This window comes from Zonotrichia albicollis, chromosome 10 (genome assembly GCF_047830755.1).
Source record: "Zonotrichia albicollis isolate bZonAlb1 chromosome 10, bZonAlb1.hap1, whole genome shotgun sequence".
Lineage (NCBI taxonomy): Eukaryota > Metazoa > Chordata > Aves > Passeriformes > Passerellidae > Zonotrichia > Zonotrichia albicollis.
The window spans coordinates 36,975,170-37,002,446 of record NC_133828.1 but is presented as its reverse complement, the minus strand read 5'-3'; the positions used below and the strand labels follow the sequence as shown (position 1 = coordinate 37,002,446).

The window sequence follows — 27,277 nt, the reverse complement described above, 5'->3', positions numbered from 1 at the left end:
AAAGGGGATGCATTAGATTTAGAAGACCTAAGAATAAGACTGAAAGCATTTTGAATGCTGATTGTTATGTCCTAAATGCAAAAGCATAATTTATTTAAGTCAATAGCAAATGTTCTTTATAAATGGATAGCAACAGAAATGAAAATTTACAAAACTAAACACTCTACAAAAGAAGTGGAGCATATTCTACTTGCCCTGGATGTAACTGCAAGTTCTGCATGGAGGAAAATGCTGAAAAGACATCATTGAAGAACTCCTTTCTGTAGGACATCACTTTAAGGGACTTGCAGTTGAATCTGTTCTCAGCATCTGATCACCCCACTGAATTTGGATTCATATTTGCAGTTATTTATAGCCACAAAAAACAACCAAACTTTGGAGAGGTGTTAAGAAAATATCTGCTGTTTCTTGCACAGGCCTGGAAATAAACTTGTGGGTGCTGAGCATTGACCCTGCACTGACCACCACAGGAATTGCTTTCCTTTGGGGAAAGAATTGCATCCAAGAATTTTGAGTGCAGAGATCCCACTAAAGTTCAATAGCACTTTGAGAAATCCCAGCTGAAATACTTAAAATGCATGGCAAATTTCATGTCTGCCTTTTATGAAGTTATTTCCTGGAAATATTACCCAAAGAACAATGTGATTGCTATTTCCACAGGCACTACAGATGTTTTGGCTTTGCTTTTATTTTCACAGTGTGAAACACTCAAATCTCTGGGAAATTTCTTGGTAAAATTCAACTACTAGATAAAAAAAAAAAGGCCTTGGGGAAATTCATCCATTGTCATCAACCCCCTGGTAGGTGTGTGGGAAATTGTCCAGCCACACAGTACAAGAAAAGATGAACAAGGCTTCACTACATGATTAGGACTTTCTGTTAAGTCCCCTGAATAATTACTATGAAGTTTGCAAGTGCTTCCAACAAGTGGTTTATTTTAAGAGCAGCTGATCATGGTTTATTTTGTTTTCCAAAAGAACCTTTTCCAAGAAGGTTCTGTGAAACAAGACAGCCTGTGCCTGATGCTGCCTCCACCCACAGCTGCAGCAAGAACTGGCTGGCAACAGAAAGCAAATGTCCTTACACTCAGCAGCACCTGCACCCCTGACAGAGCTCTTTTCAGAGGTAAATCTCCTGATCACCTCCCTGGTACATTTAGAACTGGATGCCAGAAACACAGATAACATGTAACTCAAGCCAGGATGGAACCTGGCTGAAAATCAAGGTTGGTAAGAGTTACTTTTTTGATTGTTTTGAAATCTGATTGCAATCCAGGGAAGACCAAAGTCCCTTTTTTCAAAGTTCACAGGGAAAAAAAAAGTGCCAAAGGCCCCAGAATTGTCCTGGGAGATCTGTGCTGTAGGCAGAGCCAGTATTAATACCTGAGCTGGAGATTCCATGTTACATGCATTATAAATCACTAAGAGCTGCTCTGGCTGCAGATGGCAGGTGGGTCAATTCCTGTACAGCTCCAAGCCACAGTGCCGTGTACAGACAAATAAAGGCACTGTGAGACCTATCAGCCAAGTCCCCAAAGCAGAGATTAGGTTACACCAAGGCAGAGCGCAGGCCCAACACTGAGCAAAGAGTGGTTGTAATTATTTGGGTCCCTCCGAGCTTCAGAGTTTTCTGTGAGTGCCCATGAAAGTTTGCACAATTCAAAGTAGGTGCAGCACTTCAGTCCAGATTTCCTTCATTTGGAAATCTAAAAACGTACTTTATACCTTGCCTGTTTGAGTGTGTTATATTTCACTCCAAGAGCCTCAAGTTAATTTTCCAAAAGACTGAAAAGCATCAAATTTAGAGAGACAAGTAGAGCTCTGCAAATCAAAAGCTGGAACATTTCATGATGTTGGCACTGCTGCATTCCTGATAAGAAATACAGGAAGCAAAGGCAAAGTCCTTACTTATACTTAGGAAAGAGAGAAAAAAAAGAAAAGTGCCACAATAATATTACTGAACATCAACGATTAGAAAAGCAAGTTCATGCCAAATCAGGCATTGCCAGCAGAGATAAACCAGTCTCATTTTATCAACTCCAAACGTCACTTCAATAACTTCAGTTTCAGTGAACCATTCACAGTGAAAAAAGATACATACATTTGTATATTTTTCTCAGAGAAGAGCTGAATTTACAGGGGTCCTAACCAAGATTCTGAGGCAGAACTGAGAGGCAGCCTCCCAAAGCCTAAGGAAATGTTAAGAAATTATCATTAGAGAGACAGAGAGATGTCAGCTCGTGGCTGAACAATTTATTTCCTGGTAAGATAAACATTTTGCTACTACATGACAGTGTCTTCAAAAGAGTTAACCACCTATAGCTAGTGAGCCCTCAAGAAGGCTAATTAAAGTGCCAAAATGTTTTATGTCAGATTTTCTTTTGATCACTATCATGTTTTCTCTTTTCCACAGGTGAGGGCAGTAGGAACTCAGTGTGAGAACTGCTCTAATGCTAGGCAGCATCCAAGCAATAGAAATACATCCTCTGGGGCCATAATTCACTCCTCTTTATCATACCTTCACAGGAAAAATTCACTTAACAGTCAGCAGTCATTTTCTGTTACATAAATTTAGTTTTACTTGTGGTCCCATAAATCACCAGTCCCTGCAAGGAAGCAGCACTCCAGACAGTACACTGAATTCTGGCATATTCTGCTGGGACAGTGGCACAATAACCACAACAGTGCTTACAAAAATGAGACCAAATCAATCCCTTCCTTTGCTCTTTAGAAACTCACAGTTGTTTAATCCAATTTACTGAGAGTAAAATATCTTGGTGGGAGGAAGAAACCTCTTCAGGTCAATGCCTGGCAGATAAATTGATGGCACCAATCACAGTGCTCCAGGAAACAGGAAGACTTCTAAATACTCCTAATTCTGTATTTAAGTGAGTCCCTGCTTCACCACCACTCCATATTCCCCTGATCCTGCTCTCCCTGGGCTCTGGCACAGAGTTTCCTTTGCACCTTCCAGCTTCCTTCCCACCAGCTGCAACGCACAGCACCCACTAACCACGGGCAGGCGTTTGCTGTTCAGGTCAGTCCCGCTGCTCAGGGGCTGCACAGACTCCAGGCCATGGTGCCACATGTTTTGGCCATACACAAGCACTGCTGGGGCCAACAGCCCCTGTCCCTTGATATTCCCCCAGCACTGCAGTAGGAATGTGTCCCCTGCACGTGATTCAACACAGAGCTCAGGGGCAGTGAGCGAGCCCTTCCCGCTTCAGCAACAATATAAAAGATGTTCTACCTTGATTAGAAGCTTCTCAAGAAAAGAGAATTTGCCCCTAAGTGACTTGTTCTAATAAGCCTTAATTCTAAAATCTCCCCTCTTGTACAAATTACCTTCAATTAGAAGAGTGATTATTCCCAGATTTTATATAATGCCACCAATGTGGAAGAGGTCAAGATCTCAGTCTCATGGCTGCTGAAAGATGAGCTGAGTATAGTATCTAATGGAAAAGATAAAAGTGTAAAATGTGGATTTATTTTTAGAGAGTAAAACATTTTCAGTTCACATTTCAGAGCCTTTTTCCACATCCAAAAACAACAGAAGGAAATGAGAACTGCTCTCCTCAGTATTCTGCAAAAGCCAACAAAAAGGAGGCCATTGGAAGCTGGACCAGTATCACCAGAAACAGCTGTTTCACAAGCCAGCAGCTCAATGGGCTTAACAAATGAGAATGCCCTGCATGTAACATTTCCTTTATGCAATTCCCCACTGCTTTGAATCCAAATATAAAGACTGAAATCCTGTCTGCTGTGAATAGGGCAAGGATTTTTCTCTAAGGAGAGGATTTTAGATAGCAAGCTGAAGAGGGCTTACTGTATAGAACAAAAGCTGTCTCCTTTGCCTTTTGGAAAAGGATGAAGAAGTTTTGTGTAGTGGGTTACCTAGGACCTGACCTGGATGCTCAATGGGAATTGCAATTACTGTAATAGTATTCATTATCTACTGATTCTTTAGCACTGAGTCTGGGTCATCAACCCATTTCCCCCCTTCTATATAAAACTTACACAATCCAAATGACAATTCAAATAATTATTTTCCTGTGTATGAGGTATTTTAGATTATAGATTACATGTAGAAGTAGTAATGGATTGCAAATAGAAAAAGAAACATTTTATATGTTCTCTTCTTCTTTCATTTTACAAAGGTGCAGAACTTTCTTGAAGTCTGTGTTTCTACTACATAGTATTTCATCAAAATGAAATGTTTGAGCCTGCAGATAATTGATTTACACATTTTTGACAGAGAAAAGCCCAAGGAAAGTAAAGATATTAAGTACTCATATCCAGATTTAAGAAGCTGCTTAATCAGATACTTAAACAGACCAGGACATTATTTTATTTTTTTCTTTAATCAGGAGAGTCTTTATATATAATCACCTGACCACTGCCTGCAGTCAGGAAAGCCTGAATGCTTAAAGGCTTAATAACACTTCTGGGGTCAGGCACATAACTGAGTGTTTTCAAAGCAGAGTTTGCCACCATAAAGGTTACAAAAACAGGTCTGAATTCAGCCCTGCATCTTGTGCTGGGACAGTGGAGGACAATGCTGTAATTAATGTATAAATGTAACGTTTACATGAATTTTTGTGTCCCCCTGCAAATTCCTCATCCAAACAAGGGAAAAAAGGAAAGGGTAATGTGCCATCAAATGTACTTTGTAATGGCATCCAGCATGTGAGTGACAGAGCAGAACCAGGACTCAGCCCCCAGTCAAAGTGCTCCATCATCTCCACCAAAGGTTCCCCCTGATAAATATTGTGACCACATTCACACGTCTTGAGAGAAAACAAATCCTTGCTGAATTTACAGTAAGGCTATTTCATTCCCACTTAACAACAAAAACCCTTTTTGTCTTTTTAGGAGTATGAAATGCAAAAGTAAAGCTTAGCTCCAGGGCTGTGCCATGGTGAGAGAAAACAGAAATTGCTACTTACAGCTCAGGAGGAGTTGACTCACAAATAAGTTGAAAGAAATACATGTGACTTGAGGCATGAGGAGTGTTGTTAAGCAGAAGTGTTACTTGAAATTGAGAATCTTTGAGAAGTTGTCATTTTCTTTGTCTAAAATTTTGTTTGACATTCTTGTCTGAGCATTCAAACTAATGTGTTAGGCAATCCTCAGGGATAATAGCAAGGTTTAGGGAAAGGACAAAGTGTGTCAGCTAAATCTTTGAATTCTTTTGGCTTCAGAGAGTAATATCATCTCCTACATGGTACTTGAGAATTGCTTCTGGCATGGACTTAATACATAGATGGTCCCAAGGCAGGATGAATCTGCTGCCATCCTGGCATGCTGCTGGCACTGCAAAGCTCTTGGCATGGGTTTGCAGATGAGGCTGCTGTGAACAGCCAGAGTTTCTAAAGGTAGGAGCTCTTTCCATTGGCTCCTCTGGATGGAAGGCTCAATGGGGCACATAGAGAAGTCACCCATGGAGGCTGCAGCTGCAAAAAGCTTCTAGTCTTGAATCTAAACTCATGGGAATAAGTTTGCTGGCTATGCTGGAGTTAAATAGGCAGGGAAACCCCTGATTGCTGAACTCTGTACCCACTGGAGCTGCCACCAGCCCCACAGGAGTTAACTATAGCATGTATGCTACAGTGTGTGCCATGAACTGTCAGCTCTGCCAAGAAAACCTACCTGGAGAGCATGATATGGTCCTGCCTTCCAGTGCTGATAACTATGTGAGAATATAAAACCTGCCAGGCCAATCTCATTTCATTCTGACCCTTCTAGAAGAAAAGCTCAACTACACACTGAAGGAAAAAATCCCATGTGTTAAAATGTCGCCATTAGGAGTCCTTTCAGAGCTTTGGATCTGCTGACAGGACAGTCCCTGCACAGCAGGGGCCAGCAGGTGAGCACAATGTCTGAGTGAACACGGGTGTGACTCTGCCAGTTCAGCAGGAGGCAAGGCAGCTCAGCTTCATCGGCCACTAATCTGGCAACACTGTGCAGAAAAAATGAGAACTATAAAGGGATGCAGGGAGCTGATTCTCCTTGGAGCAAAGACATGATAATGCAGCACTCTAGGAGCTGAATTCTGCACAGTGTTCTGGCATTAGCATCAGAGACAATAAGGAAACTGTTCAGCAGGAGCTGCCTCTCTAGTTAAGGATGATACACTGCTACCTCAGGTTCAACAATGCACATACAAGCAACCTTTAGCCTTAGCTGTACACTCCAATTCTATTCATTAAATGTACAACAGGACACAAAACCACACAGCCTAAAGTCAGCAAGTCAAAAAAAGTTAAAAGCATGACACAACCCTTTCCCCAGTGGTAACAACTTTTTTCCCTGTATGATCTTTACTCAGTTTATCTCATACACATTTGCTGTTCAGTTCAAACAAGGTTCTGGATAGAAATTCCTATCGATGTTTCCAGTCTTGCATCCTTAAACCAACTCCTGCCACGCTGGGCTGTCTTTCAGGGTACACAGCCTGTGTTGGCACCATGGCCCTTGTATGCAGCTGCAGCATGCAACACGGAGCATCTTACCTGGATGTGGCCAGAATTCATGCAACCAACACAACGGGCTGGGGAATGAGCAAAGCTTAGGCGAGGGCTTAAAATAAAGCATGAGCTCAAGTACTGCACTAAGTCAGGGCCTTTTAGCAGGAATGATAAATGTGAAAAACACAGAAAGTAAGACAGGTCCATGTGGATTGAAGACTTCTCAAACATCGGGCAAAGTATTTGCATACATTACAGTGGCCTTTGGATTGTGAGGCTTAGTACTTTCCTAATGCACATTATTGAACAAAAAAGTTAAATCATGGGGACATGCATTCAAGATAAATACAACAGATGATAATTTATTTGCAATTATATTTCTGAGTCCCGCTTTAAAAACTGTCAGTACTAAACCTTACCTGTGAAATTTACAACCAATGCTTGGACTTTGATTTTGTGAAGACACCCTTCGACCTTGTCTGAGCGGCAGCATAATGAAAGCCCTGACAAATACGTAAATCCATAAAGGCATGGGAGAATTCAGCTTTTTTCAAGTTACATGTGATTCCAAAACAATGTGTGAAGAGAATATGGGCATTCTCTCAGGGGATATAACAAAACCCATCAGCATAGCTAAGGTAATTATTAACTGCCCATTTTCTCCTAAATCAACTGCTAATTCAGTGGAAGGGCACAGCTGGAGGTGTCAGGGTGACAAATTCAAGTGAGGCATCCTAGTGGAGCTGGGGATCTGGACTCAGATTGTCTGACAAGTAAAATGACAAGTATGTAAGTGCTGACAGCGTGCAGCATTTCAGCAGAACCCAGCGTGTCTCAGGGCCATCCATATGCTCCAGCATATGTCTGTGAGGAGAGAGGTCCACAATCACAGTCTCTGCAAATGGGAGGTCTCCCAGGCTCTCAAGATAGCTGCCAGGAGCCCAGTGTTGCTGCATTAATTGCTGTCTAAGTACCTACATTCCCTCCAACAAACAACTGCCTTCAGCTCAGAGGGAAATATGTAACATAAGCAGCTGTTTGCTCGTTCAGAAGCTGGATCTCACAGGACAAGATTTACTAGGCAAGAAAAGGTTGCTCTGGGCTCTTCCTTCAGAGCCAATTGAACCTCTGTGCATTAACCACAAACAGCAGCAGTAACAGAGATGTTACTGTGGAGAAGATCAGTACTGACAAGCACACAGAAACAGACTGGGTTTTAATAACCTAGTGAAGGGGAATACCAGTTTCAGCTCACTCAGCAGAAGACAGGTTGCCTTCTTTTGCCTTCTATTCTATTTTCACTTACATTCTTCTGGGGACAATTACCTGCCAGGTATTTCCCCATTTCAGTCCTACCTTATCACTGTCCACTGTGTTCTGTGATGTCCTGGAGGCAATGGAAATGGTGTCAGGTTGACTGCTGCCATCCCCTTGGCTGTCTGCATCATCTATTCCATCTCTGCAAGAGAGGTGATGGAGAATTAATGACATTCCTTAACAGCACCAGTGAGCACAGTGTGAGAGGTGGAGTTGGAAGTGCTGAGTCAGCAGGATAGAGCTGGATTGGGTTAAAATTACCCCTCTGAGGCAGCTCATGATGCTGTAGAGCTCTTGCAATTGGGAATGATGTCACCCTCAGCCATGGGGTTTGGATTTACACATAATCAAAATATTTGTTTCAATTTCTTGAGGAATTTAGTTCTAAGCCATAAAGATGCTATCCAAATATAGATAGACAGTACAGAGCTTTACCTATTTACCTCACTGAGGTTGCCTAACACATTTTCTTCCCTTTGGCTGTACAGATACAATTATCTTAAATGTTTATTGGTCTTTCAAAGTAAATACTTAAATAATACAAATTCTATACTTAGGGACAAAGAAAAAATATGTCACCATTCTGTACAAGAAAACTTTTGTATTGGAGCATGTTCTTAGAGGAAATGTCTGGATCTCTGCTTTGCTACAGGTCTCCTGGGTGACTTGCTTATTTATGCTTTGATGTGTCTGTGACACAGCCTGAAGTAAAAGAGGGATAAAATTCGATGAGGAAATGAAGGGAAATGAAGATGCTCAAATTACAAGTGACCTTTGGGAATGCCACAACAGTAAAACAATTCATTATCTATGATTTCTATTTAATCCATGATTGAAAAAATTGACAAAAAATATTTAATATTACTTGACAGGCTGAAACAAGTTTGTATTAGATGATGAAATGCAGATTATTCACTATGTATTCTTCAATATATTGTTAGGATCAACTATGATTTTGATTGCCAAACAATTAAACGTGCCAAACAAGGAAAAAAATCTGGTTTTACTCAAATATGAAGAAGTAAAATCTACTTTAGGAAAGAACTATAACCTTGGACTCTGAAGAATTTTTACTGGTTTTCTCTATATTTTGGAGCATAAAATGAAAGTTCTTTGTACGTGTATCATAAAAAACATTTCTAGCTACTTTTGCCAAGAACATAAAAAAAGCAGAGACAATGAAAACAGCTTTGACTACAGTAAAAACCAGTAAAAAGTCCACAGACACCACATTGCTCTGGATTGGGAACACCCTAGTGATTTCATGTTGTGGGGAATGACTGAAGTTACCTTCTGCTGTTGTTTCTCTGCTTTGCTGGTGTCTTGGGGAGCTGAATGGGCTCTTTCAGAGCTCCTTTCAGATGAATGATCCTTTCTTGAATAACTTCCCGGATATTTTTGATCCATTCCTGTTTCGTTTCAATGCTGGATGCCTAAAGTTTCACAAGGCAGAAAGACAGACTTTATCATGTTCTCACCTCCTGTACAGAGGAGACATGGCCAGCTGATGAATGTCATGATTAACTGTTTGTCCTCTCTGCTGCACTGCAGCAGCTGCTGGAGTCCCTGGTAACCCCAGGGAACTGAGAGCACTCTGACCAGACCTACTTGGCAAGCAACAGCAAAGCAGCTAAGCTCTGGATAAATCCATTTAATGCTAGCAATACAGCATGCTCTGCAGAGGGGAAACAGGTTATCAGTGCGCAGCTGGGAATTCCTTAGACAAAACAACTACAACATGGATTCTTCAGCAGAGACTCACTTGACAGAACAGGCTGTCAGCTCTGGAGGTGTGTGCAAGGGGTTGTTTGTTGATAAGCCCAGTGGCAAAGGACTAAGAGAATTACACCTCCCAGCCAAGCACCCTGAGACCTGCCCTGTGTCAGTGAGCAGCTGCTCCACCCAGGCTGCCAGAGGAGATGCAATTCCAGCAAGGCTGCAGGACTGTCCCAGGTGCTACTGAGGCCTTAGAGCTCAGCTGCTCCTGCTGCAGGCATGACCCCACAGGCAGATAGGGAAGCCATGTGAATACAAGGAGGGAAGAAACTGACCTTTCATTCAGGGCTCCCAAGGCCTGAACTAGAAGTGCTAAAGGCAAAGAAAACAAACAGAGAAGACTTACTTTCAGCACTGTTTTATTGTCTGAGGATGGTGTTCGTCCAGACCACAAAGCAAATTTGCAGGGATCTCCTTCAACGTGTTCAGTCACTCCCAGTTCTGAGGTCTAGTGTGGAGGAGAGATGATGAAAGATTTCATATATATGAAACTTCATGAGCCCAGAAAACTTTGGACTTGTAGGAAGAAGTGGGGAGGCTGGGTTGGGTAGGGGAACAGGATCTCATCTCTGTTTGCTATACACAGATGAAAGGAACAGGAAAGCTCTGGGGTGGCAGGGAAGTGAATGGCTGGAGTGATCCTGCTTGCATTTCCCCCCACCCTTCACTTCTCACTACCTTACACCTCTCCAGACTCACTGCAGGCTGACTTCCAGGTGGGTCCTGCAGGACTCAGGGCCAGCCCTTCAGGGGCAAAAGTATCCCCAACCCAGTAGGGGACACATGAGCCTCCAAAACACCATTTCTACCTACAGAAAACACAACACCCAGAATATTTTCTTTGTGCCACACCTACCAGTAACTTGTTCTTGTAAACATATTTTGTGTGTCCTGAAGAATCTTTGATCTCTTTGCTAAACACCAAAGAGATTTCAAAGAGAAACAAATGCCTCTCACGGCCCTTCCGAATGAGAGACTTGGGATCCCACACTTGGAAGGAATCCTGAAGAATCAGCTCTCCCTGGACATCAAGGTTCTCATCAAACCCTAAAGCCACAAAATACAATCACTTGTATTTATTATTGAGAAAAGCAATTCACAGAAACACCAAAGTCAAGACTTGAAATAAAAGGGTCTTTGTCCCAGTGACAATATTTTTCTCTTTTTTTTTCCTACTGCAGTAATGTAATTACTTCACTGGAGGTCAAATATATCATATGTGCTAAATGAGGCTGCTGCTTAAGTCTTGTAATAGTTACTCAAAAATAATATTATGAAGGTTTCAGTGATGGTTACTGTACACAGAACAGCATTGCAAGAAATCCTATGCACTTCATTACAAATTCAGTTTGCCCTGCTGCAATTTTAATCACCTGAGCTTATTGAACTGCCCAGCTATTGGCACTAGTTCTTTTTTTCACTTGTTTTAGTATTCTGCTTGTTTCTTGGTTTTCCTCAAGCCAGGCTGGAAATTTTATTTTCCAAGGCCAAGAAAATGTGTGAGACACAATAAAGCATCTCAGTCCAGAATAAAATTTTTACATTTCAGAAATACTGCACACAATTATAAGCCAATAAAAGACTTCACTTTGTGCCAATCAAACTTTTTTTTCCCTGTAGTTTTAAAATATTTTTTAGTGCTTTTTTTAAAAAATCGTTGGCATAACTATGCTAACATTTTTAAACACAAGCTGTTTTGTCTCAAAAAACAGAACTTTTGAAATGTTGAAACAGTATTCTGAAATGTTTTCATCCAATAATTTTTACAGCTGTCAGCAGCTAAACTGATACTGCTTCATGATTTTTTTTGTTTAAAGGAGAAGGAATGTTTTAGCTAAATAAATATAGATACACATACATTGCATATGTATATGCATACATACACATATGTACGTATATATATGTACACACAAAAGATACAGATCAATACCTTCCCTCCCCCCCAAATTTCCTATCCAGCTTTATTATTTCAAGACTTTTGGAGAAATATCAGAAAGGAGCCAGAAGGTACCTAAAAATTATGATGAAATAACAGTATTGCTACAGTCAACCTCTATTAATTTCCACCCCAAGTTATCAACAACCTTCATTTCCCAGCAGTCCCTGCCCACCTTCCAGCATGCTGACGTGCATGGCATCGTTGGCCTTCTTTGGGACACTGAGCATCACTTCCAGACCGTCCTTCAGCTCCCCTTTGCCCTCCTCACAGCAGGTCAGCAGTTCCTAAGGAGCAAAGCAGACACCATGAACAAACTCTGAGCCACGTGCTGCCCTCACACCCAGCTGTGCCACCCGGTCCCTGCAAGCTGCTTCAGAGACAGGAGAAGGCTCAACTGCAGCAAACCCCACGGTGGATGCTCACAAATAGTGGGGGGTCAAATAGGAACAGCTATAAAGATAAAACAGGGTGCTCTCAAGGGAGATTGTGCCCTTGGAAGATTTCTGGGGACTTTGCTTGCAGGTCATGAAGCTGCTCCCTTAAGCAGAAGGTAACTCATGAACCTGTGAACTTGCTCTGCACGAGCTGCTCTGTGCAGCTCACTGAGGTACCTTCAGCAGGAGTTGGTATTTTGTGATCCTCTGCACAGGCTTGATTAAATAAGAAGAGATGGAGTTGGCCAGCCCATGTCTTTGCTGGATTTCCTAGAAGGGATAAAAACAGCAGTCAGCCATGGAAAACTGTTAACCCCCTGCCAGACAGAACCACCCCTAACTAAATTTAGTGCTGCATCCCTGTATTCTATGTTTAGATTTTTAACCCTATTTAAGCTCACATTACATAAATGTGGTTTCAGTGAGGCAATACACAGCAGAGTCCCCCTAAGGCCACTTAAACTGCAGGGTCCCTCTGCAAGTCAAGCTAAAGCTCTGCTGAGTAAACAGGTCCTGATTTTAGTATGACTTACCTGTCATGTCATCTGGTTTCCCCTAGCTATAAAGGCTGAAAGCAGAATCTTAACATTCAATTAAAATGAAGTGACATTAAATTAAATTGCATGAGTAGGGTGTAATTTAGCTGTCTAAACATAGGCATTGAGTCCCATTTGAGAGCCCTGGGGTAGCTGAAATACCCACATGGGAATAACAGGTCTGACACAGTGCTGACAGACCTGCTCTGCTCTGAGGTGGCACCTGGGGGCCAGGAGAGATATCCCCTCATGATACCTCCAACATGACTGTTTCAGCACCTGAACCTCAGCCAAAATGTCCTGGCTGATCACTGTGATGTGCTCACAAATGTCTGGAGACATCACAGACCTGCTGAGGGCTGCAAAGGGCCCAGCTACCTCCCTCCAGCTGTTCCAGGGGGAGTTAGGAGCTCCTAAAAATCCTATAGTACCCTAGTGAACATATTCAGCCATCTAAAAGACTCCAAATTCTAAAGGGGTGGGTTCTCTGCTGAAATAGAACAGATTGGAAACCCTTATGTCTCTGCCAGGCCCTGGACATGCCCCTCCTTGTTCCTGGCCACCAGGAAATCCTTGATTCCTAGAGAAGCAAATGGAAAAGGGGAATGGGACTTTTCTCCAGCTACTGAATTGTAAATTTGTGACTGTAAAGTGAAGAAGTTATGGAAGGTGAAGGGAGAAGAGCTTCCAAGAACAGAGATTTTCCTTTTGTACACAATCTGATTTTCTGCTGAGTACTGGGGAGGTTATTGCTTCTTTTTAGCTCCAGTGTTTGTCATAATGCTGGGATGCAAAAACATCCACTTTTCATGCAATGTGCCAACAGATTTTTGGCTTGTTGGTTTGGTTTCTTTTACCAGAAAAGTTTTTTGGTGTTTTTTTTTTTTTTTTTTTTTTTTTTAAATAGCTCTGGTGCCATGAAGAAGACCCAAAAGGGAAGGGGCTCTGTTTGGGGGTTAATGGAGTTTGCATGAAGCTGAGTCATAGCTGACTTCATAGAGGAACTGAGCCTGCAGAGCTCATGGCTGAGACTCAATTCACAACTGCAGGAGCCAGCAAGACCTTGGCCATGTCTGTGAACTTCCTGGACCTGGCAAAGCACCCTTGTTTTTGTAGGATCCAAGTAACAAAAATTAGCCCTGCTCCTTCCCCCGGCTCTCTGAACAGCAGGGCATGTTCTCAGCAAGATTCCTCCCCTCTGGGCAGTCCTTGTCCTGCCAGGATGCTCCCTGGTCAGGCTGTGCAGAGACAGAGCTGGTTGGGGGAGTGACATTTGACAAGTGCTGGGAAGGGACATTCTCCCTGCAGCTCCTCCCTCTGATCCCTGAAGTGTTGGAGTAAAATCCTGTTTGTGCCTCTGCTCATTTCCTAAGGGACATTCTGGCTCAGCAGAGAAACTGCCCAAGAACCCTCATTCATGCAGAAACACCATGCTCTGCAATGCTCATAAAGTCACTGAATTTTACCTTGTTCCATGCTGGTCATGCAAATCAAAAGTGCCCCATGGCTTCTTGAATATAAAACCAGATCTTTTCCAAGATTCAAAGCAAAAAAAGTATTCCAAACAGCAGAAGCATGTACATGTCTCAACCAAACTCTGTCCCAAAGATCAAAACTTGCTTAACTAAAGACACTAAAATCAACCTGATTACTTCAATAACATGCTGATTCTATCAATTGAAGTCGACAGCTAACATATGTTGGTAATGAAAAATATACCTTGCTAGCCTGAAGTATATAGTATTACAAATAGTAAAATTTGCTAAACATGGTAAGCATAATTTATCTTTCAAACTACTGAATAAAGAACACAGTTTTAAGTAATGATGAACAAGACAGACAGGAAAACTGAAAGAGTGAAATTAATAATTCTACTGCAATTAAGTCAGAATAAACACACTATTCTCATTCCCTGTGCCATTTCCAGCTAATATAACCATATCAACAACTTCTGAATTTTATAAGCAAAGCACCATCTGTAGGGAGGGAAGATGGTAATCTTTATGCTTTATTAGAGCAATGCTGTAGGATAAACTGGGCACGTTTCACAGTTGAGAGTTTGTGCATTGTTTTCCACCTGTCTCAACTGGTTCCATAAAATACATTGCCTTTCTCTACATACATGGCTTCACTTGCATCCTGAGAACAGCCCAGCTCTCAGCATTGCTCAGAATTCTCTTCATGGTTTCAAGTGAGATATGTCACCTGTCTTTGCTCCCTCTCCTAATTAGTTAACCCTTACAGTGAGCCCTGTAGCTGCAAGTTTTCCATGGTCTTGAAGGGTTCAAAAAAATTACTGGGACTGCTTGTCTTCATCTCAAAGGTGGATTTCTATGAAAGCTTATGAAATTTGAAGAACACTTGTGATTTTCAAGCAGGTTTTTTACTAAGGGGTGTTATTCTAGATAATTCATCATCAGGTTTTGGGAAATTCCAGGTTCTGCCTGGAAAAAAAGAACCAATTGTTTTCTCTGTATTCCTTGTGCCAGGCTGTCCTGACCCTGAACTGCTGCCTAAGATCAAGGTAAGAAGGATCCCCAGGTACTTTGATTACCTCAGGCACTCACACTGAGTGCCTCCTTGAGGATTTTTGGGGGGAGAGTCAGCTTTCTCTTTTTGCACAGGCATCACTGGGGGATGGCCCAGCACCCATGGAAGGCAAACACCTGCCCCTGGCAAAACAGCAGCTGCTGACACACGAATATTCACTGCTGAGCAATGTCAGGCAGCTTTCCTGCCCGTGCAGAGAGCTGCAGTGGAAAAGCTTTTAACCTGTGCAGACAGCCGACCAGTAGAAACCATTTATAAACCATTGTATAAACCATTTATAAACTATTCCACAGCCTCAAGCGCCACCTCCTGGAAAACCCCTTCCAGCTCCACTCGACTTTCAGACCTTTCGGTAACAAGGCAAAAGAAAAAGGTGTTCATCCCTTTTCCTGTGGCTCCTGTGAGACATTTCATTGTCGAGTGAGACTGAAATGCTGTAATTATTGGCATGTACAAACTCCAGAGGAGCTGATTTCTGTCACCTGCCAACTCCAGCACAACTTGGGTCCTGCTGATCTGTTACATTTGCAATTTCCAATGCTTTGGAAGAGAGGTCTTAGCACTTCTTTCTTTTATTAATTTTTTTTTTTTTTAGAAGGATGACTAATTAAAGCTATAAGGTAGCAGAAAAGCATGGTAAAAAGGCTATAAGGTACCAGACAAGCATGGGTGAGGTTAAATAAGAGGAAGAGCTTGGTTTAAAGGTACTCAAAACCTTGATTTTTTCTAAGCCTACAAAATTGGAATTGGAGCCTAAAAATATTTATCACTGGCTGCAGCACTTATATGAGAAACAGTCTAATTGGAATCAATGTATTTCTTTATTAGCAAAATGAAATGAATGTGGAATAGGCTGGGTAGAATTTGCAGAACAGGAGGCTAGGAGCTTGTTTTAGATTAGGGATTTCAGGTCATAATATATAATGAAATCTGAGATTTTCATTTTATCACTAACCCAGAAACAGAGATCACATCTAAACCAGATCTTTAGAAAGGATTAGGTCTGAAAAATGCCCCAAGGTTCTCATAGGAATGTATCTCCACACCTCACCACACACCATACCACAGCCCATCAGTTCTCACAGCACATGATATTTGCAGTGGAATGAAAAACCCAAATGCCAAGGCAAGAAAGGAACCCATAGCTCCAGTGTAAAAAGCACAGAGCTGCACCAGGTGTGTGGAAGGAAAACAGCAATGCTGCTTACATCAAAGAAAGTCCCTGCATGTTCCAGGATGAGCTGGCTGGAGTCAGGTTTGTTTTTGCAGTAGGTGACATACATCTGAAATTTATCTGCCTGTGAAAACAAACATCAAGGGAAAAGCAAGATAAGCTATTTCTCTGCTCCCACAGGTTTTTATTGAGGCACACCAGGATAAATACAGGTGACAGCTTTCTCCCACACACCCACCACCATCCCCACCCTGCCACCAAGCAGCACAGAAACTGTAAATTAAGAGCAGAAGAATTTAAGGTTCATACCTTACTTGAGCAGTTCTGAGGGCTGTGGGAGGCTTTCTTTAACAAATATCACAGAGGGAAGGCCTAAAATTTTAATCCAGCTGTAAAATAATTTCTAACAGCTCTATTAATGTTACTCAAGAGTTTGAGGGTCTCAAAACTCAGACATGAAGTGTTGAAGATAAAGGCAGTCTAGAAACGGGGCAAGTGACTCACATAGTCTAAACTGGCACAAGCCAACATTTTTTACTTGAAATTCGTGACACTTGGCCCAGACTTGCCTTTCCTACTTTGGTTCAAACTTCAGTGGCTTAAATTTTATGTTGCTTTACATTTTATTTCCTAATTTGTTTTCTTGTAAGCAGAAATTAAAAGCATCTGTGCACTCCCACCTCTTATTAATGTACTCTGGTCTCAAGAAGAGGGAGGCAAATAAAAGAGGAGGATGTTTTCCTTTTATTGTTATTGTATTTTTTTCCCCAGATATCTAAACAACAGGATCCTGCAATTGTGCAGGCAGCTTTGTATGTACATCTGTAACCACACACAGAGCTCTGGACATGTACCTTTGTTGAGATGATGCAGTTAGTACCTTAAAGTACCATGAAGATTTTGCAGAGAATCATACATAAATGCATTCATCTTTCCTAAACAGGTAACCCGTTCTTTGTAAACAGTATTTCTGAATCCATTTCATCAAGACTTGTGACATGTTTTTAAATTAAAAACCCATCTGAAATCATCTAAACATGCTCAGTTTTTGGGTAAGTGAAAATATTCAATCTTTACTCTTAAAATACTAATTCCTAGCTTTGATATATAAATAAAACAATCAGACAAATCACAAAGATGGCTGACTTGACTGGCAAATATTTTGAAATGAGAACAGCTTTCATACAGATAAATTACTGTAGCCAATTCCCAGAGCCTCCTACACTCACAAAGACTCTCTGCACCAAGATTTCAAAGTCCTGTTGGAAATTATCCTGCCATTGCATAATGGGAATGAGTGAGCACAGTGGCTCAGAAATTTGACACTAATTTCTGGAGGAAAAAAGTCAATAAAATATTCTTCATGCCTTTGTGGAGTTCCCATGGCATGACTAAAATTCTTTAAGGAAGATATATTAAGATTTTAAATGTCTGTCCTCCCAGGGCCTTTCACAGGGAAATGAATGTCACATAAAACCAGGTTTGGTTTGATGAAGTTGTGCTAAACAGAAGCCAGCAGAGGTAAATAAAAGCTGTATGGTCAGTACAGGACCAGGAGAGAGGCTCTGGAAAACCTTCACACTATTGCTGAGGAGAAGGGTGGAAACTTTCACCCTGGGCAGGTGAAGGACAAAGCAGTTTTAGTTCCAGACTGGCTCCTAATCTCATTTATCACTGGGGACATAGCCCTTGCACCTATTCCCAGCTTGTTCCCATCTGTACTGGAGGAATTAATTTGAATAAATAATGAGAAGCAGCAGCCTCATTACCCAGGTGACAAAGCAGTGGCCCACATCCTCAGGCAGTTGTTCATATTTCTCCAGCTCCTTTAGAAAAATGCTGAAAAAAGAAGATACCAATGTAATTAGTTCCAGTCAAGTACCTAGGAGATGCAGGATAACCAATGAGTTAATCAGTGCTAATGATCAATACTTGTATCTTGATTATGAGACTACCCAAGTGTCCAGCCAGCAGGAAGAGTGTCCCTTGCCAAGAGGTGCTTTGTTTTCTGTTAGTCATGCCTAACTCCACCCGAAAGGAAAAAGAAGCAATCTCTAGCAGAGAGTGAGTGTGCTCAGGACTGTTCTATCTGAACACAGATCTTCAAAGAGTTCTTGTGTAGTGGTTCACACAAAGGGAATCCCAAACCTGCCAGGTTCGCAACACCCAGCTCAGCACACTGGACAAAGGACAACAACTTAAACAAGCTCAGCATTTCATAGGTAAGTAGTAAACTTTCAAAACACAGATTTTTAAAATCAGCTCTCTCTGAACAGCTTGTACAACAAGCAACGCTTGTTTGCAGATAGAGCCCCGTACAATGCCTGGGTGGAAAGAAGAATATGAAACAGTTTCTTCAGCTAGAACATGTTCTATGTTCTCCTGGAAGATGTTTTCTGAACCATTCACCAGCTTTGCTGCCCTTCCTTGGACATGGATTCTGAATCAGGCTGGAGGATGCCTTAACATCACCAGCCAAAGCAGGAGGCTGTGGAGGACACTGGTGGAGGGGACAGGGGAAGTTTATTTTAGCATTGCTAGGAAGAAGTTTTAGAAGAAAAAAGATTATGTAGAAGCAGCAGGCTGCAGGAGGAGGGGTCAGAGAAAGGAAAAATGACAGCAGTGAGAAGCTGTGGGACATGACTGAGGGCTGGAGGGATGGAGCTGGAACAGTGGAAACTGAAAGAGGAGGGCAATCAGATGGCATCAGCCAGGGTCACCACAACTAAATATAGCACCACAGAGAAAGGGCAGGTGGGAAGGCAATCAGGCTGCTGTCCTGATGTGCTGTGAAGCTGCTTGCACAAAAGCATGCATATGGCATGGTCTGCTGGGCCTTATTTATGTGATTTATCTGACTGAATTTATGTGATTTATCTGACTGGGCACATTTATCTGACTGAAGCACTTGAAATGTCCCAGAACTCAAACAAGGACGGATTCTCTGATTTGCTTTGAAAGTGTAACATGAAGACAAGTTTGGAATTCAAACTGAACTTGTTGGATCCAGCACCCCTGAATGTTAAGTTTATAACTGTTGTTGCATTCACATTATACCATTGAAACAATGCCCTCTAAGCTGATCTGGTACACAGTCTTATCATAATGAGATGGAGTACTGTTAGTTACAGACTAAATACAGAAAGTCTCCAAGAAGTGGCAGAACGCTACTTATCAACCCAGCTCATGCCAACAATTCCACTTTCTCCACTTTGTGTTTTCCAAGATTATATTTTTCACAGGCTAGTGTCCAGACTAGATCTCATGCTGTGAGATGGAAAGCATGTATCACACTGCAAAGCATTGGTGTCATATGACTTTAACATTTTTAATCAGCTGAAGGTGAAGTTTTGAACTAAGTTCCAATTAATTTTTGTAAAGGAAACAAAACAGAAATCAAAAACTATTTTGCAAAATCAATTACTTTACACTCAGGTGTGCACTGTACTGTAGGGGCTTTCTGCAGACACCACAGAGATGCACAAGTGCCTAAACATTACCAGAACTGCTAAGAAAACCTACTTGTTATGGAAGTCATATATCTCCTGAATATTGCCAAAGATGATGTGTTCTTTATTAAGGATCCCAGCTGGTATTTCTTCTACTCCACTTGTCATTTCCCAAAGGTAAGTCTGGAAAACACCAGAAACTCTTAATTTTGTGGATAAATGCAATAGAAAAGAATAGATCTCCCTGTTTTATTGCCAAAGGCACGGGCTGACCAGGAACTATGTATTTTGAGATTAAATAAACAAGTTAAAAAATAAGATTTTCAGTATTACAGAAAGCTCTCTAGAAAAATTCAAAGTGCTGGTGCATTGGTGCTTCGAAGTTGTCCGAGGAAAAAGCAGAAGCATGCCAACAACACTTTGCTGTCCACCTGATGGTGTCCAAAAACTGCAGGCAGAAAGAGCTGAAAAATAAGCCAGATTTGCCAATTCAGTAGCATTAGATACATAAAAATCTCTGTCAGACTGAGGAATGTGAAAGCTGACAGATTTCACTGAATTACACTCTGGTTTTGCCTTGAATATCACCATCCACTTTAAGAACACCCTGCTAACAGCAAGGCAAGGTATTTGACTGTGCAAATCCAGAAGTTTCTCTAGCATGAGATGATTCAAAGGAACATATTTGAATCTTTAAGGAAAGCTCCATGAATCAATGTGCACAGCCTGTGCTTTAATGTGAGCATTGCCACTGCAGAGGACAGCATGTGCTTCCAGGAATACTGGAGAGCTCCTGGGCCATAACTTACCTCTAAACATTCATGTAAATCCCTGACATAAGCTTTTTCTGTCTGCAGCAGCTCAGCCATAATGAATCTGAAAAAAAAGGAGTACTTTATGTGGTTTGGACATTATAAGCATTTCTACAATGAACAGAAAACAAAGCATCCTCCTGTTCTCTTAAAGAACAAAGGTATTTCCACCCTAGGCATTCAGCTACCTTACTTTGCACCTTTCAGGTCCATGATCAAAATAGCACTTCATACTCCAGTCCATTGTAGAGTTATTTTCTAAATATCTTTTCTGCACAAAATCCTATTAAGTTGTATTCCTGCAACCCTGAGTCCATGGGATTTACCACCTACATGCCCATCCTTAACTATCAGCTGGTTCTCAGAAATTTTTCCCCCCAGGATTAAGGAATTGTGATTCACCAATATTTGCACCTTTGCTGACAGTCAGTGGGAAGTCACCCTAAAACTTAACCTTCAGAGCCAGCACAGATGGATTTGGGAGACATCACTACTTTGAAGAGACTTCAACAGTTTGGTATCTGACCAGAGAAAATGCAGATGCTGTGAAATGCAACAATGGCATCTCTAGAGCATGAGGCTGGGCCCCTCAAAGTTGAAATTCCTGAAATTTGCCACAAGCAGACTAAGTGTAATATTTTCTAAAGTATAAGTTGTTTCTTATCAATCATGATCTGCGACAACTTCAGAAGGCTGGGAAATACTTTTCCAATATTCTTACACAAAAATTAAGACAGAATACTGTGAAAATAGACTGTTTATGGATTTAAGTGCAACAAGTACCTCTCAACTATTCCTCTAGTATGAACTATTTCCAGTTCTCTCAGTCCTACGCTTGCTGAAATTTGAACCTAAACTTCAAGTGAACTCTTGGGTCACTGATGCTTAGATAATATTTAGATACCTAAAGATGCTCTATTTTTTCCTGCTCATGTTACTTTTTACATACAAGCAGAAAGAAATTTGCAACTCCACAACATCAGGGCTAATCCAAGTGCTTGACTCACTGCTTTCCCTTTCTAACTTCTGATTAAAACCAAAAGAAATTCAACCTTTATGTTCTGAAATTCTCTAACCTACAAGTAACAACTACCCCACACCTGCAGACTTATCGCAATAGCTCTGCAGCTGGAATGAGTTACAGGACTGTCAGTCAGTTCAGGTCATGCTAATATCACATAATTATTCTTTAGCAGATAATGTGCCATGCAGACAGAGTGCTTGGGAACATACTCTTTCTTTCTGGCTGACTTCCTTTTTTCTTCATTGACTTCATGATTTGCATCTCGCAGCTTTACCTCCCGGTCTGAAAGACTTGCTGGAATGATATCTAGCTCTAGGTCTTTGTTATCCTAGTGAAAAAAAAAAGTACAGAGTTTAACTTCATTGTAATCCTACTGTTGTGCAAAGTGCAGCATGTTCATGAGATCAAAGAGGTAAAAAAGGACACAGAATAATAATATCAAAAAGGAGGAAATTTAGACAGAAGCAGAAGTACTGTGAGAAGAGATAAAAACCTGAGAGAGAAATCTTAAAAATATAGAAATTATACTCAGTGTAATCTTCACTGTTTCTCCTAATTAGGAACCAATACTGACAAAGAGGTCTAAATAACCTTACTCTTTCATATCTAAATTAGTTGTCTAGTATGGGACTTTCTAAAAACTAGTCTGATAAAGTAGAGCACCATGCAGAGACAACTTTCAGTGGCCATTTACCACAGGATACCTTTCCAGGCTGTGGTTAGAACTCAGTGTAAACCAGAGGCCCTAAAAGGAACAGTGCAGTTAAAGTATCATGAGGGTGTGAGGGAATTTATTCCTTATTCTTGATATTTAATTCCAAAGAGCCATTGACTGAAAGGTTTTTAAGTGTTTCTGCTTCTGGCACTCTCCCTTAATAATATGGCCAGGGAATAGCAGGAAATCATAATTTTTGCTTCTTATGATCTACTTCACCTAAAAGAATTCAGACATGAGGTTGGGGATCAATTGTTTATGTTAGTTAAAGGATGAGAGAATAAAAACTTAGAGTCAAAGTTTGAATTGGATGCAAAATAATGGTGTGGGAACAGGATTTATGGTTTATACCAAAATGAACACAGACGTTTATTCAATTAATGTGTTTCCCCCCCTTTCCTCCTGAAAGCTCTATGGTCTCCTGAAAAATGGTGCAAACATTTTTTTAGAAAACCTTTCTGATCTTCATCTGCCCCTCCTCACGTCACTGACCAAGCACAGCAAAACCCTTTCACCCTTTTTCTCCAGCAGCAGTTCTGGCCATGGCCAGGTGGGCTGGCTGAGCTTTCAGTGTTTCTAATGGGCACACAAAAACCAACAGCATTCATTCCACAGGCTTCCCCTTCCTCTGTGACTGTGGTATAAAACCCCAACAGGACAGGGTCTTGCAGTACCTCTGGGTTGATTCCAAGGGCTTTTTCCAGGGAGTAACGGTATTTCCCCATCCTGAGAGAGAAGTCCCGGTAGCGCTTGTCTACGGTGGTGACCCACTTCCTGATTTCTGTGGCGTGTATGTGTCCTTTTTCTACAAAGCTGTCAGCCAGCTGGATGAGGAGCTTCACTTTCTCCTTTGTTTGCTGCCCAAAATATGGTCCTTGGTTATGTTTTATTGTTATTTCCTTTGCTTTTAACTCACAAAGCAGTCAAAAGAAGTTCACGATTTTTATACATCATTAAAGAGTGTCTGCATTTCTTCTTATACAGAATCAGACACTTCAAACTTTCAGTAAAACATGAAAGGAATGACATTTTTATAAGGACACTTATGAAGCTGAAGAAGATAGAAAGTCAAGTTTTTGAAACCCCCCAGACACAAACACATAAAACATGTTGGAAGTTACACATGCCTCCTTCCCATAAGCAAGAGCTTATTTTGGTGAGCCCTGGAGTAGAAGACAAGATTTTAAAATCACACCTCATACAGTACACCAAGTTACTCTGACTCTATATCTGGTGGATCTGCAGACCTGTGTAGGAAGGTCATTAATACACCACATATCAGCCCAGGAAGAGATTTTGAGTCATTACTTGTCTGTTTCACAAACAAACAGAATTTAAATACAAATTCATGGTCTGCTTATTATAAAATCCTCCATTGGTATTTTAGGCCCAGTTAGAACATGACTAAAAGAGCTAAAAGATGCCTGAACTCCAAAGCACACACTGAGCTCCCCAAACCTTCCAGAGGTCTTTTCCACTTAGTGTCTAACTGCCCCTTAGTCAAAACTGCACAAAGGACCTAGTTATGAACTCCAGCTCTGATTCCAAATCTATCCCAGGAAATGAGACACTGGCAAGTCTGTGGTCAAACATAGAGAGGATGTTCCCCCATGCCTGAAGCAAGGCACACTGTCAGGTACTTGACATTATTATCAGTGATCTGACCACAAATGGACAAATAATGTCAGATCAGAAAACATCCAGCAGATTTCAAGCACAAAACTAAATTCAAGAAATCCCACCATTATAATAGATTAACAGCTGAATCAGACATCATTCTAACAAATTAAATGAGTAGCTAAGCAAGGCTAGGTATGAAGATGTAAAAATCTAACTTTGTGTCATATTTAAAGGGTGATTAATTCCCAGAATCTACTGCTGATTTTGCATTTCAAACAATTGGTTTGGCCAGAAAGTTACTGGGATCAGGAAGGCTTTCAGCTACAGCTTAATTTGAGAATAACATCAGTCTGGGAATGACATGCATTTACCAGATTGCACATGGCAGTGAAAATATTCTACATCAGCAGTAGGAGCAGTAGGACAGCCTGAGGGAGCAAGACTTTGATGTGTCAGTGTAAGAAACAGACAGTAATAGCTGATAATGAACAAGTTCTAAAATTCAATCCTAGGCTAAGTCAAGAGTCAAAATGGTCCAGAAACTTTACTATGAATTTGGATTATTCTGATAAAAATTAAATTATGAACCAGAATGTAATTTCAGGTGCACTAATCATGGGTGGTTAGAACTCAGAAGCAGTTAAAAGAATTTCATATGTGTCCTGTCTGAAGAAATTACCTTCCATCCACTGCTAGCTATCTCACATTTTCAGAAACATGCAAGCTAAGCTAAAAGAAGGGGACAAGAACACCACAAAGGCTGTGAATCAAACCCATACAAGCATAGGCAGCCTAAGGAGGAATTTAAGGATTACAGAAGATCAATTTCAGGACACAGTGAAATGCAGCCACATAATACCAAAACCATGGTCTTCCTGCACTCAACTCTGCAATTTACATCCTTATCAGAGACTCCTAATAGCCCTGTGGATTCACTGTCTATGAATTACCTATGGTTTGAATTAATTTGTCTGAAACAGATCCAATCACCATTCCTGTGTAAACCCCATCAGATTTCCCAGAACTGCTCCATATAAATTAATATATTCTTGGGAATGCAATTTTGTATTCAAAAATGTTCACCCCAGAGTTTAAAGACTCATCTATTTTAAGTACTTTGTAGGGGATCAGCAGATTATTTCTAATGAGATAAATGATCATCTGTGATCAACTCAGCTGGAATTAGTGAGACAAATTGCGGTTTTAAAGATAGAAGAAAGAGACCAGGAGTCCATGGTGACCTTGGATGTGTTCAGATCAATTAGTAACCCTATGCCATTCTGGAATGATTGCTTGAGAATGGAATGTCTATTAGATTGCTGTGAACTCTGTATGCAAATGGACTTTCTCTTCCTTCTGATCGGAACAGAAATTTTCAATAACCAGTACTAACCAAGGTGGAGAAAACCTTCTTTTCGTGCCTATGTCCTGCTAAAAGTTCTCAAAAATCATTTATCTTCAGGGCTAGGATTTTTAGAGGGCAACTATAAAATCAAGGGAATATTGTTACAGAGATTTGAGGCATTGAAACAAGACCATAAATACAGACTAAAGCAGATGGCATAATTAGATTAAAGTCACTGTTTACTTTGGCAGGTACTCTGAATTCCCCATATTCCTTCAGGAGTTCCTGAGTTTCTTCTGCTGATTCCCCTGTGGAGTTGTGAGTAGAGAGGTAATATTCTCCTGTTTCTTGGATCCAGTCTAAGGCCTGTCAATGTCAAAAACACGAAAGGAAAAAACAAAACAAACAGCTTTTGTATTTCAAGAATTAATTCTATGACAAAAAAAAAACAACCCTGCCAATCAAAGAATATCAAATACATTGGGATTAATAACCTGTATACTAAACCACTTTCTAGGAACACATAAAAAGAATAAAATAATAAAAGCAGGTGGGAAAGGATACAAAAGGGTACTCTGTGTTTCCTAGGACAAAAAGGAGTGTAGGGAATTCCACCTATATTCAGATAAATTGGCAGGGAAAGCAGTTCTCTCATTCAGAAATAGCTCAATAAAAAAGTTTGCTCTTATATTTATTTTCAAACAAATGAAGAAATACAGGCATTAATCTGAGGTGACAAAAATAGTGAATCTTGTTGTCAGGTTTTGGAATTGTCTTAAGTTGTTTTAAAATCTATTTTTGCCATGTTTTCAAAAGTTACAGCATTTAAACACAACTTGAGATTGCAAGAGGAGCCCCACACAGAAGCATTACATGGATACAGGAGATTTTACAAGCTGCCAGGACAGAGGGACAAGGTGGGGTTTTCACATTACCTGCTTGGCACTGCGCTCAAAGACAACATACTGCTGGCACTGATCTAATCTCCTCTTCTTCAGGGTCCAGAAGTGAAGGACCCGATTCTCCCTCTGCAGCAGCTCACTCAGAATGGCTGCAGGGCAAAGGAAAACATCTGCATGATTGGGGATTCCTTGAGTGGACACAGAAATAAGCTATGAAATGATGAATTTAATCACTTTGCCTGGACCTTGTTCCCAAAAGCAGAGAGCCCAAAATCACACTTCTTAAAAACAGGCATTGATTCAAAGGGGCTGCTAAAAAAAAACCAAAACCACATACACAAGAAACCACCACAGCGAGCGTAGTTGCAGAGTGATCTGGTAAAGGAAATGATGCCAGAACAGACTTTGCAGACTTTAGAAGGACCACCCTGCAAAGGGGAGGGGGCAAACCAGACCTTCAGTGGTGTCACTCCACCAACCTTTGACCTGCTGCTCGGGCCCTCTGGTGTGGCTGGCCACGCCGGGCATGCTGACGTTGTTCCTGTGGATGTACTTGAGGAACACCTCGGCGTTCCTCCGCGCCAGGGTGCAGGCCTAGGAAGAACAGCCCCCACAAAAAGAGTCAGTAAAGATGAGCAAAGAAAGCAAGAAGAAGTTCTCTTTCTAGGAAGATGAGTACTTCAGCCAACAGTCAATAAACTCAGTTAATAAACTAACAGTCTTAGAGACCTATTAAAACATGAGTAATATAGTGGCTCATTTTATATATGAAGGCAAACTAATGACAGTAATAAAACAACTACTTGTTAAGCACTGGTACCTCACACATTTTCTGTCTAATCAAATCTAACCCATCTCTCATTGTTTCAAAAAATGTCCAAATCTAGAGGCATAATTTCTTAAGCCTTGACTGCAAGTGTAGTTTCATGTTGTGTATCAGTTTTAGTGGCAGGTGGGAGGCTGGCTGACAGTTCACTTGTCAGCCTGGGAGATCCTTGTTTCTTCCAAAGCAGCACCTGGAAGGCAGGAAGAAATGTCTGTCTCCATCTTGGTGCTGCCTTGCAGAGACAAAATTGCTTGAGTTATTATTAGTTCTTCAGTTATTGGCTTGGAGGACAAAATCTGAAATGCTGGATGGTTTGTAGAAGCCAACACCAAAATGATGTGTAATACCTGTCATTTATAGTGCAATTTTAAGAACTGAACTTTGAACCAGCA

The 27,277-nt window shown here is 41.0% G+C and overlaps 1 protein-coding gene across 11 annotated transcripts in view; it reads right to left on the bottom strand.

The window, feature by feature from the left end:
- Window positions 1-27,277, bottom strand: part of KALRN (kalirin RhoGEF kinase) — a 463,005-nt gene that overhangs the window by 121,563 nt on the left and 314,165 nt on the right. For all 11 annotated transcript variants that reach the window (XM_074548811.1, XM_074548813.1, XM_074548812.1 and 8 more), the window contains 15 exons: window positions 26,539-26,653; window positions 26,093-26,208; window positions 25,401-25,523; window positions 22,867-23,049; window positions 21,687-21,805; window positions 20,451-20,517; window positions 19,715-19,824; window positions 17,962-18,031; window positions 16,227-16,316; window positions 12,110-12,202; window positions 11,671-11,782; window positions 10,416-10,606; window positions 9,906-10,007; window positions 9,074-9,216; window positions 7,823-7,925 (listed from right to left, as the gene is read on the bottom strand). In XM_074548811.1, coding sequence (XP_074404912.1) covers window positions 7,823-7,925; window positions 9,074-9,216; window positions 9,906-10,007; window positions 10,416-10,606; window positions 11,671-11,782; window positions 12,110-12,202; window positions 16,227-16,316; window positions 17,962-18,031; window positions 19,715-19,824; window positions 20,451-20,517; window positions 21,687-21,805; window positions 22,867-23,049; window positions 25,401-25,523; window positions 26,093-26,208; window positions 26,539-26,653 — 1,737 coding nt within the window. The remainder of the gene's footprint in view (window positions 1-7,822; window positions 7,926-9,073; window positions 9,217-9,905; window positions 10,008-10,415; window positions 10,607-11,670; window positions 11,783-12,109; window positions 12,203-16,226; window positions 16,317-17,961; window positions 18,032-19,714; window positions 19,825-20,450; window positions 20,518-21,686; window positions 21,806-22,866; window positions 23,050-25,400; window positions 25,524-26,092; window positions 26,209-26,538; window positions 26,654-27,277) is intronic.